Consider the following 12,362-nt stretch of genomic DNA (forward strand, 5'->3'; position numbering starts at 1 on the left):
TCCCCATATCCAACAACAAATAGAAAATAGTTCTAGTTAGAAGAAAAATGTACTAGAGACAAATAGTCATGATGGGTATATCAATTGGTACTAGAAAGAAATTTTATTCTACATACTTTTTTCAGTTATTATTACATCGATCAACGAAACAATATAGCTCTATGGACATACATCTGTTATACAAGTACAAGAGCAACAAAACCTCTGCGTATAGCCCTTGGTATTATGGCTGAGTGAAGCTTACCTGGAAGCAGACATAAGTACAATTGTTAGAACAAGCTCCTGGAATCACCTCCATCATGGGCAATAATTGTTTTTATTTTTTATAATCTCCAGGAGAAACATAGTATCCAGTGATCAACAGTCCAGAATACCTATACCGAAGTATCACCTCAATAGCAAATCGCATCATGGCCCAAAAACTAATTCCCTCAAGGATTTCATAGGAGATCTGTTTCCACATGCTATAGTATCTCTCCAGAGAGTCAGTCCTGAATAAAAGAGATCCAAGAGAATTACACCATTATGTCAGCAATAAAAAACATGAAGAGGATTACACCCACGCAACAGTTCCAAGTTTAGGAAAACCTATTAAATGACAACCATTCTAACTCTTTCAGGCCTCTTATAATGCTAGATTTGTCATAATTTGAGACATAACCTGCCCAGAACCACGTTATGCATGGTGACTTGTAAATTTGATTCAAGGATCAAGAGCAGATGCTCTTATTGCAAGTTGCCTCAAGAACTAAATGCTAGCAACCTTTTTTTTTTTTTGGATAATGAAGCAACCGGGAATTGAACCCAAGATCGTTGGGGCCAATATTGGAACCTCCTAACCATCTGGGTCACCCGCGGTGCTCATCAACAAATTATTCTTGAGTATTGCCAAATATGCCATAATATCGAGGAAGCAACAACATAATCAGGTATGGACCTTTTATATAGCTTAATCTTAAATACATGTGCCTTGATCTCAGAACATAACTTCAGCATGAATAAAGGTTCTAAAGAATGTTTTTCACAAAGAACAGGATATATGATATTAAGGATGCATAGTTCAAAGATTAATTAAAATTTTTGTCATAAATAGCATTTAAAGATATGAAGGTAAGTGCGAAGAAAAAAAACCTATCCACATAGAAAATCCAAGTGTTGCTGCCAAGAAAAATCCTTTGCTGATACTTCTGAAACTGGAAGAAAATGCTAAAATTAGTATCACTTAGAAAGAAGTTATCTGAAAGACTTCAGCAGCTGAGGCCTCAAAGAGGGAAGGAGCTCACCAATACATGCAGAGCAGGTTACCCCACCCATGTAGAAAAGATGCCCAGGCAGAACCAGTGAACCTGCAATTCAAAATGATTGAACTTCTTGAAGCAAAATGGACATTATCCTCAGATAGCTCATATCGCTGACAACTTAAATACACCACTATACTTAGAAATTGAATAAGGCATCATATAACTCGATTTTATGTCATTTGAAATGAGTGTGATACTTTCATTAGCAACATTAATATACTAAATATAAGCATGAATGGCGCTGGCAGTCATTGTTCAGCAACAAATTTTGTGAAGCTCCTATGAAGTGCCAAGACAAAATTTTAATTTACACAGTAAAAGACTCAATATATTCTCATTCAACAATTTCAAGCAGAAAATAGATGTGAAATAAACATGACTGATGTGTCAGACAAATTGCTTGAATTAATTTATGATGAAGGTAGCCAGAGTATAATGAGAGGCTTATTTCTTCTTCTTTGCTGCAAAATATTGGATACGATCCACTCCAGTTTCTTACTTATGTAAAGTGTATAACTATACAAAAACCAACTTAATGCACATTACTTAGAAAATATCCCTCCGCGAAAATGGCTACATTATAATTCATTAAATTATTTTAAGAACCATAGACTATTCTTAAACTTGAGACTTCCCACAACCCAAACCCCCACTTTACCAAAGAGCCAGGCCTCAGTGGCAAATGGATGGGAGAGTCAAAAAAATAAAAATTTAGAATAATACAATAAGGGTACTCTTTCAATCTATAGCATGAGAACAACGAGGCAAAAGTATACCACATAAGGTCGCGAATGAACAAGGCACGCGGGATCATGAGACCATTTCCGAGCATAGAAAGCAACATCGTGAAAGCTGATAAGCCTTTGATATTATCTGGATTTAGATAATTTGTCCACTGTAAAAAAAAGGAAAAATTAATAACAAGAACGTTAGTGCTCCAATTCCCTTAATGGATAGATTATGAAGAAAATAACATCTAAATTTGTGGCATACCATCTGAGCAACAGGCATCCACATGAAAAGTAAAGTGGCAGTCCATCCAGATGTTGACTGAACAAGCTTTGTTCCTTGCTCAGAAAGCTTCCCTGCTCGTGCCTGCATGTCTTAGTTACCACAGAATCAAGGTGTGGCCATAAACTAAAATCTTTTGCAGTAGAAAAAGAAGATGAAGGAACCATAATCAGATAGTAATAACGATCTTCAATCATGTACTAGATTTTTCTCACTTCTCACTCACATGACAAAAGACTATGCAAACAAAAGGAGATAAGAAAAATTGAACTTAGAAAAATAGAATATTCCGAAATAACAATATGTCAACAAATCCGCTATAAACTTGATAGAGTTCCCTGCCAAAAATGGAAATGTGGGAGACTAGACATATATCTTTTCCTCAAGCCCCTCTCTATAGGAAGTTCTCATCAGCCCATGCTGATATTCAACAAATCAAGATACCTCAACTTCACTCTGTAACAAATCTAAAAAAGTTCATACAGAAATAAAAAAGAACTGCCAGAAGAACTATTGGCATAAAAACAAATGCTTATATTGTAAATGCAAGAAATCACTCACGATAATTTGCAATTTTTTAAAACTTTTTAGAGAACTTCAAATAATCCCTCAACCAGATGATTTATCGGTAAGACATCAACATACAGTAAACAACACCAGAGGACCTGAGGGATTAACCATTTATTATGGATAGGGGCTTAACCATTTATTATGTTTTTATTAGCAGATAGAGCAATTAAGAAGCTGACTTAGTTCAAATAGCTTACAACATTAACAAACTACAACTTCGCAATGCTCCTTGCTACACAACCAGCAGAATCTAAGACAAAACAATTAAAAAGGTAGAACATACCATAAAGACAGCTGCAACCGCCACAATACCAGCAATCATCCCTGGCAATATGCTACTCGGTACAAAGGGAACAAATGTCGACCACATCACCTGCAACCAAAAAAAGACCAATTAGAAACGAACTATCCAAATCAAAAACCCAAATCTGTTGTCAATTCAATCTGCTTTACCTGAGGAAGAACAGAGAGTCCCCCAATAGTGATAAAATCCTCCCAAGCCCTCCAAACCCCTTCGCTCAACCACCCGAAGTAATTCAAGAAGTTCAAGAACAGGCCCGAGATTACAACCGCCGAGGTCACAGCAAAATGAGGCAGCGGCATCGATTCCGCCATCGCCAGCTGTGCGATCACCACGTAAGTCGAGATCACTCCCAGGGTTTGTACCACGACCGCCTCTGTCTCCTTCTTCTTCGCGAAATAAGATAAAAGAGATAAGTTTCCGAGCAATCCAGTCAACATCCCCTGCAGCATTGCTCATAACTTAAACAGAAAGTAACAAAGACGGAAATTTGTGAGGAAATTAAGGAATTAGGGTTTGCTCACGAGCCAGGGGACGGCGAAGAGAGCGGCCTTGTTGCTGGAGAGGAGATTCTGAGCGTTGAGTACAATCTGAGGTAGTTGAAGGAGGAGGAAAGGCACATTTGCAGCGGCGGCGAACTTGGCGGTGATCGAATCCCATTGCGAGTAGTTTGAATCAAAACCCTAAGTACATTGGCGGTTAGATTTTTGTTTTCATAGAAGTAAGCGGGGAGAGCGGTGCGCTTACATTCTCGGAGGCGGGAAGCGGAGGGGGGAGGGAGGCGGCGGAGGAGGAGGGAGGGGGTTAGGGTTTTGGAAGCGATCGAGATGGAGAGGGGGCGGTGATCGGACTCGAGAGAGGAGAGAAAGCGGTGAGAGGGGGAGAGGAGAGGAGGCGGCGACCGGACTCGAGCGCGGAGCGACGACGACACCGCCAGCGACGACATCCCGAGGGAGGAGAGAGAGAAGGGAATGGACGAATGAGGAAGTGACACGTAGGAGAGAGGGGGTGCGAGGTTGAGAATGCCTTCTTGATTTCGCTGTTTGGATCTCGGACTTCCGGGGGCCCAGATTTCGGTCAGGATACTTCGGATCCCGCGAACTTTTTCTCGAAACGCGTCAATCGTCCGTGTAAAGCGAGTCGGTGAAAAGATGGGCTAAAACTAGGCGTTGAGGCTTGTAACCCATTATGAGGCGGCCCAAGGCTTGGCCCATTCTAGTGAGTTTTTGGAATATATTTAGAGGGATTATTGTTTCGCGAGCAAATCTTCATTAATAAAATTTATTTTAAATTTTCTTTTTTTCTTCTTTAATAAAGATTCATGGGTATCACGTTATTGGCATTGTCCAAATGCCTTTCAGCTCACGATCTCTCGATCTTTATAACCGGATCTTGTATTTCATCTCAATAGAATAACATTCTAAATTTTATTTTCACAAGGAATAAGTTGAGAAACCTCACATTAATTAGCATGCAAATTCTTGATGTGAAGGTTAGGCTCACATGTAAGAGTTAGGATGTGTTTGGCAAAACCCTCAAAATTGAGTCAGTAAACTGATCCAGTTTTTTGAACCTAGCGAGGGGCGGTTCGGGAAAAAAAAAAACCGGTTTAAGTCTTATTTTCGGCTTAAGAAAAACCGGGTCAGAACTGGCTCAGTTGTGCCAATTAAAAAACAAACATAAAACTGAGTCAGGTTCAGTTCTAGTCCAGTTTGCTAAACACAACCTTAAGTCATAATCCAGTTTGCTAAACACAACCTTATACACACATGCCGAGGTATTATAGTGAAGCCCAAAGAGAATTACTCGCTATTATTTATCATAAAGACATGGGCAGGCTATTGATGAACAACACCCAATTGAAGATTAACCCTCTTTTTAGTGGAGTAGCAAATGAATGACATACGTGCTCCACTCGCGAGTATTGTCTTATGTATCCAAATCCTCAACTTGAATTTGGGTTTATTATGAAGGGATATGATAGTTTATGCCTGTGAACCTAATCATAATAAATTCCTTCTTTCGTGTACTTGCGAGCACCTCAAATTCAATATATGCACCAGTGAGGCAATCACCATTGTTCAAAAGATTTCAATTAAATGGATGATGGTCCTACAGTACTACGTCACGGTACATTAAAATTCAACCGCGCCTAATTCTTTGTCAAAGGCAACCTTAAGCAAAAGGCAGAGGTACTTATCCTCCATGGACCCCACAAAATACCTACTCCAAGGGCCCGTTTGGATAATTGAAGTATTGGAAGTAAGAAGTAGGTTACAGAAGTAACTTTCAAAACTATGAAGTAGGAATTAGTGGGAATAAAAAAAAATTTGTTTGATTCATATATTTTTAGAAGTAATGGAAGTAAAACTTCTTCCTCTTCATTAATTTTTTTTGTTTGGATAACATTTGAAAACATTACTAGGAAATAATTAACACATGTTGCTTCCACAATTTTAAAGTCACGTCACGCTCTTTAATTTGATCTAGCACGTTACAACCAGTTTCATGCCACTATGACCCCTCGCCATTTGAGAGCAAGAAGAATCATTCAACCACATAGCTTCAAAATAATTGTTTACCTCTCGCCTACGATGAGACTCTAGATGACCATAAATTTCTATGAATTTCCAATTTCCCTCATCCCTTGCTCCTTTGATCGTAACATCAACGTGATATTTAGACAAAGAATTAATAGACAAAATGTTCTCTTCATCCCAAAGAAAAGCTGGCCGACGATCATCATAAATTACTACAAAATAATTGTTAAAATTAAGAGCAATTTTATCAATGAAAAGTTGTTTAAAGTAACTAATAAAGGAAATATTAATAAAAATATTTATTTCCTAATTAATATGCATTTCAACTACTTCCGAGCCACTTCTGAGTATTGAGGATTGAAAAAATATTTTGAAAGTAAAGATAACACGTAGACGCTACATAAGTGTTTAAGGAAGTATTGGAAGTAAGTTTTTCAAAGAATCAAACACACTTTTTTTTTTTTTGGAAGTAGCAGAAGTAGTATCTACTTCTTTTACTTCAGCTACTTCATAATTATTTCTTTGCAAACAAACAGGCCCCAAGGGCTATTTCGTTTGTGGATTAGTATTGATGCATGTAATGGATTTTGAAAAACCCATAACTAAAACTGTGCTTGTTTGTGATGGATACTAAAGAGGATTTGCACGAGGAATAAAAGGCAGTTAAATTTTGTTTGGTTGTACGTGAATTTCATTGAGAATATATGTGACTAAATCACAAGTCAGGTTAAAAATCAGCAAAATTTTAGGGAATTATATTTATCCTATGTGACAACCCCAAATCTGTGTATAAAAAAATGACAAGCAAACAATGTATTTGCTAAAAATCCATGATGATTGGCTTGTGAGTCCCTCTTTTTAATGTAAAGTTGTAAAATTCATGAAAACAAACACCCCTAAAAATTCTCAACCTAAGTCCCTAAAATTGGGAGAATATGAAAAATGAAGAGTTTTAGCACACAGTTTTAGATTTATCATATCAAATCTCTGACAATAATTACTTACAAATGAACGATAACATCCTCTACATATCAAATTGACTAGGGGTGCAAAACCATATCTGTATCTGCAACCATATTCTTTAGGATATAGATATATGTAGGTTGTCTAAAAATTACTGCAGATAGCTGATCCTCATCAAACACCGATGATGGAAGTTATAATTTGACGGCTTCCAGAAGGATACAATTTAAAAATTTTTACGTAGATCTTTCACAACAACCGATGAAAACTCTAATTCAACAGCCTTCAAAATCAACATCGGGAGTTACAATCTGACGACTCTCATATTTTCAAGGAGCCAAGACGAAGGTTACAAGAAGACGATCTTTGCAACGTTCTAACAAAAGAGACTACAAATTGATGGTCTCTTCAAATCAAAACGCAGATATCTCTCAAACCGTAAGGAATTTGGCAAAACAGACGGGAACAAACCAAACCCTTTGGGTTAGCTTGGTTAGCTTCGTCTCGTCGAGATAGTCGATTTTTATCTTTTAATTTTCCCACCAAACAATATAGTTACTCAAATCTACAATCGATAGGATATGGTAGCAAATATGTTATGAAGTGCAATATCCGGATTCATATCCGAAATATTCAAATATATATTGATCACACAGTTGTAATTTTGTTTCAATCTTTGGATAAATGAATTTGAGACTAATTTTGATGATTGGAAAAGCTAATCTTAAACTTTCAGATATAACAAACATATTAATGAACTCTCTTGTAACATATGAAACTATATATTTTTTGATATGATTTGGTCTTCTCATATCTGTTTTGTATCCCTACGTATATATGTATCCATATCTGATTTTAATGGATAATGATATGTGTTTTTCTTACCGAGGCATATATGTATCTATATCCATATCCGTGAACGGTAAGTGGATATGAATATGATAAATATCATATCCGAGCCGCATTCGAACCAGTTGCACTTCTAAATTTCACACATGAAGCGTAGAAAACAATACTTACAACCAGTCAAACATGGAACTGTCTTTCTCATACAAACAATTCCATTTGGAATATCAAAATTTGTATTATTATCTATTAACAATGAAGATGATCTAAATTCAAGTGAATCATCTTATAACCCTCAATTCTCATAACAATTCAAAAGATCAGTGCACAAAAACCTTAGACATACTACCAAGGTTTGTAAGTGCAAATTTCAATCCATGAAAGAGGTCTCACCATGTGAATGCATGTTAGATCATTTAAGATTATAGCCCACAGTGCTCATGAGTACAACTTCAGAGTGTTGGTGCTTTCTAACGTCTTTTCAAGATTTCAACTTTTTGTTAAGATATGCACAAATTGAAAACTCTTTCCAGCATCTATATTCATTTTGCACCCAATCTCGGTGATCAGCACCTTGACCCATGTCTATTTCATGACTAAGTTCTTTATCGACCACCGACTGCATCACAAAAATGTCCCTAGATACTGACAAGATGAATTCCATAATCTCACATAAGCAAGTTACCACTATACAAAAAGAAACTCATAAAATACACACACTAGCTAGTAGAGCAGTTGAGAGAGAGAGCAGTTGGGAAAATGCAACCATTGCACATTATAATTCTCTCCTTCACCACCCTCAACCTCTTCATTAATTCCTCTCTCAACCTCAGCAGACATGAAGCTTCCCCGTCGACCATGGCGACCTATCACCGCCGCCCACTGCTGCACCGTCAAAGGCACCCCCATCGCACTCAACAACCTCACCCGATGCCGCCCAACTCGCTCCGAATTCTCCAAGAAAGTATCTGAAGCCTCATCTTTTCGTCGACTCTCCTTCTCCGATCTCAGCAGCTCCTCGTCTGTTCGATTCAACACTGATGACTTTGTGAACTCTTTTGGGGCTGGGTTGTTTGCATTCACGGTGGGAGAGCTGAGTGCGATAACTCAAGGTTTTTGCAGTGATTACTTGCTTGGTGAGGGAGGGTTTGGGACTGTGCATAAAGGGTATGTTGATGATAAGTTGAGGCCTGGCCTTAAAGCGCAGGCTGTTGCCGTCAAGATTTTGGATGTTGAGGGGCTGCAGGGGCACAGGGAGTGGCTGGTGAGTGTAGTTTTCTGTCTTTTCTTTTTTAAATACAAATCTTATCAAAACATTTTGTGCGCGTGCTTTTTTTTCGGGGGTAGCACAGTGGGCCAAAAGAAAGAGGACCCTTGAATCTGTACACAGTACTGATCTAAGGAATCACCTCTCTTGTTAAATCATATGTCAAGGGATACTACCTCCATAGTCATGAGAAAAACAGTTAAAATTTTTAAATTGTCTCTTTAGTCTCTTATATACGACTTAAAACAACATTCTCTCTGTGGGTGTTCTGATAACATTTGTTCTTTCTTTTTTTTCTTTTTTTTCTTTTCTTTTTTGGTGCTTAATTTCAGTGGTAAATTTTCCTTAAAGAATGTAAGGTAAATTATAATTTGTCATTACTTATATAGTCTACTGTAAGAGGGGATCATATGTCATTTTTCTTTTTCAAAATATTAAACAAAAGATGATAAGTGCTAATATACAAACATGAGAGGTGATTAGTGCAACTGAAGGTACTAACGAAGAAGTTATCTGCAACTTACCCTGATTTTCTATTCATTTAGATTAGCGTAGCTTGTTTCTAGGTCAATGAAGTGGATGGACCTAGGGAACTAAGATAATGTTGCAGGTAATAGTATTAGTTAACTGAGTATCCAAAGTTTGTGGGTCTATATGTAGCCTACAATTTTTTTTAAGACTGAAATATATGATAGGCATTATTAAATATGTGTCTCGCATTCATTAGAAAGTGTAAAGCAACCTAGTCAAAATGAATAAAACAGTTTGATCAGAAAAAGTAAATGAGAAGTATGTATCTCTGGAACTTAGCTCTAAATCTACAAGGGTGTCATATGCATAATTGGCGATAGAGTTTGGAAAATAATTCGGATCCAATGCAAACACAATGTGATCCATACTGCACTAAAAAGTAACATGAACTATTGTCCTACTATAATTGATCGAAAAAATTATACGTAAACGAATGAATAATTCGCAATGTGCACATGATACATAATCTTCTTGCTTAGAAAAGTTACTATGTTTTGGATAGAACCCTGGAAGAAACTGAGACGAGTTTATTCGCAGGCAGAGGTAATATTTCTGGGTCAGCTAAGGCATCCGCACTTAGTGAAACTTATTGGGTACTGCTGCGAAGACGAAGAGCGCCTCCTCGTCTATGAATTCATGCCTCGAGGCAGCCTAGAGAACCATCTTTTCAAGAGTAAAGCAATCCTACACTATAGTTCTAAACTCTACTAAAACGTCATAGTATATACGTGAAATTATACTTCTCATAATGATAACTATTTGTTAATAGGGATGTCGATAACTCTGTCATGGGGAACAAGGCTGAAGATTGCAATTGGAGCAGCAAAAGGACTTGCATTTCTGCACGGAGCAGAGAAACCTGTCATTTATCGCGATTTCAAAGCATCCAACATCTTGCTAGACTCTGTCAGTATAGTGTAACACTTGAATGATTCAAATGATTGGTTATCTATGAATTGTTTTGATTATTTTTATGTTGTTTTGCGTGTGTAACAGGATTTCACCGCGAAATTATCGGATTTTGGGCTTGCGAAAATGGGGCCTGAGGGTGAAGAGACTCATGTTACTACTAGAGTTATGGGGACTCATGGGTATGCAGCGCCAGAATATGTTATGACAGGTACAAATAAAACTCCATAATTTTTGTACCTTGATAAAAAATAATAATGCGGCCTATAATTATGTACCAATTTTGATATAGAACATGATTACAATACAACAACAAGTGAACCATAGAATAGATTATAGAATTAAGATGGAACTTTTGTGAGAGTTACGTGATATTAGAGAATGTATTCGGTGAATAGAGGGCCATTTTTGACAGAATTGAGTAAATTCATGAATAATTCAACGAATCCTGCAAAGCTGTTTGGCTTGTGAAAAATTAAAATTATAATTGTCTTTTGCAGTTTAAAAAAAAAATAGTTACAGATGAAATTTGGTGTCTTGTTCTACTGTGACTGTAATGTTTTTTTTTTTTTTTCAATTGCAGTTGTTTACATCGATAGACTTAAGAGTCAAAATAGCAACTAAAGGAAGGGTGAATTATACATGGATCCAATGCAGCATCCCGTTTTATTTTTTTATTTTTTTATTTTTTTTTTATTGGCACATAGATCAGGATCTATCTGCTTTGTGCAATAACCGAAAACAAATGACCCATGGACGTTTAAAATTTCAATGACGTTTAAAATTACAATGACGTTTAAAATTTCAGGTCATCTAACAACCAAGAGCGACGTCTACAGCTACGGCGTAGTCCTCCTCGAGCTCCTAACAGGCCGTCGATCCATGGACAGGTCCAAACCAAAGCCCGAACAAAAGCTCGTCGACTTTGCCAAGCCCTAGCCAGCAGCCGCCGACTCCGCCTACATCATCGACCCAAGACTCGCAGGCCAGTACTCCGTTAGGGGCGCACGCGTCACCGCGACGTTAGCGTTGCAGTGTATAAGCCCAACGCCGAAGGACAGGCCGAAGATGCCGCAGGTTGTTGAAGTTCTTGAGGGGTGTGAAGGATTTGAAGGATATGGCGGCAAGCGTAGGGTTGTGGCTGCGACGACAGGGGTAGCCGGAAGGAATGCTGTTTCGGCCAAAGTTAGGGTGGATGGTCGACGAAGGGTGGGGTCGGTTTCAGGAAAATTAGCTTGAAGGACGGTTTGAGGATGAAGCTGTTGCACATATATATATACGTGCGACGTTTGAATTTGGAGATGTTTGCATATATGCATGTTGTGTTTTAAATGAAATTCCTCTGTTCTGAACAATTTGGTTGTTGGAACTCTCGGGTAAATTGCATCACTCATCTGTTTTGAGCTATTTGATGTTGTTTCTGCCGGCGAGGTTGAAAAGATTGAGAGAAATGAGTGATCCCTCTGATAATGTTCTCCTTAATGCATAGTAATATCTCGCATTGTTGTCATGTGGATGTAGGTCGAAATTGGTCGACCGAAACCATGTAAATTTTAACGTTCTTCTTCTTAATTGCTATTTATTGTACCTTGAAAATTACCAAGACCAATAAGAACGGTCGCGTGATAACTAACTAGCCGACTCCCAAAGTATCCGCAAGCGCAACCCGGACGTTAAGCTGGATGACTCGTCTCGCAATCCAGATCCAAGACTAAAGGCATTTTCGACCTAAATCCCGCTGGATGTCCGACTCCAAGACAAAAGGCCCTCTCCACTCGAACCCGACACAAGGCGTCTCAAATATCAGTACGGCCTAACGAATGTCATCAAAAATCATGCTGCATTTAATGAAGGTGTTATGGTAATTTACTATCTAAAGATGAAAATATCGAAAGATTGTATGCATGGGCTAAAAAATCCATGGTCCAAACCAGCTTAGAGGCACAAAAGCCCAGCCAAGAGCAAGTCTATCGGCCAGTCAAGCAGACGAGTCACTTTTGACCAAGGGTCATTTTATTACCGACTCGAAGTGCAGGACCAGTCGGTCCCTCGTAATCAAGACGACTCCTCAAGCAGATGTCTCGACTATACACTCGACCCGAGTCTCACTCGGCTGTCGAGTC

General features: G+C 38.1%; 2 protein-coding genes across 2 annotated transcripts; one reads left to right on the forward strand and one right to left on the reverse strand.

Moving 5' to 3' along the window:
- Positions 85-3,987, reverse strand: LOC109839414 (maltose excess protein 1-like, chloroplastic; the record flags this gene model as incomplete). Its single annotated transcript, XM_020407839.1, has 9 exons — positions 85-491; positions 1,132-1,193; positions 1,284-1,346; positions 2,078-2,196; positions 2,295-2,396; positions 3,166-3,255; positions 3,336-3,626; positions 3,708-3,866; positions 3,931-3,987. Coding segments are annotated over 9 exons (1,026 nt in total), but the record flags the coding sequence as incomplete, so codon positions are not given.
- LOC109839612 (probable serine/threonine-protein kinase PBL15) lies at positions 8,294-11,698 on the forward strand. The gene is given in 7 exon segments (XM_020408103.1): positions 8,294-8,796; positions 9,868-10,003; positions 10,100-10,236; positions 10,327-10,450; positions 11,048-11,346; positions 11,348-11,378; positions 11,381-11,698. Coding segments are annotated over 7 exon segments (1,251 nt in total). The 5' UTR covers positions 8,294-8,370; the 3' UTR covers positions 11,479-11,698.

This window comes from Asparagus officinalis, chromosome 4, assembly GCF_001876935.1.
Source record: "Asparagus officinalis chromosome 4, Aspof.V1, whole genome shotgun sequence".
Classification (NCBI taxonomy): domain Eukaryota; kingdom Viridiplantae; phylum Streptophyta; class Magnoliopsida; order Asparagales; family Asparagaceae; genus Asparagus; species Asparagus officinalis.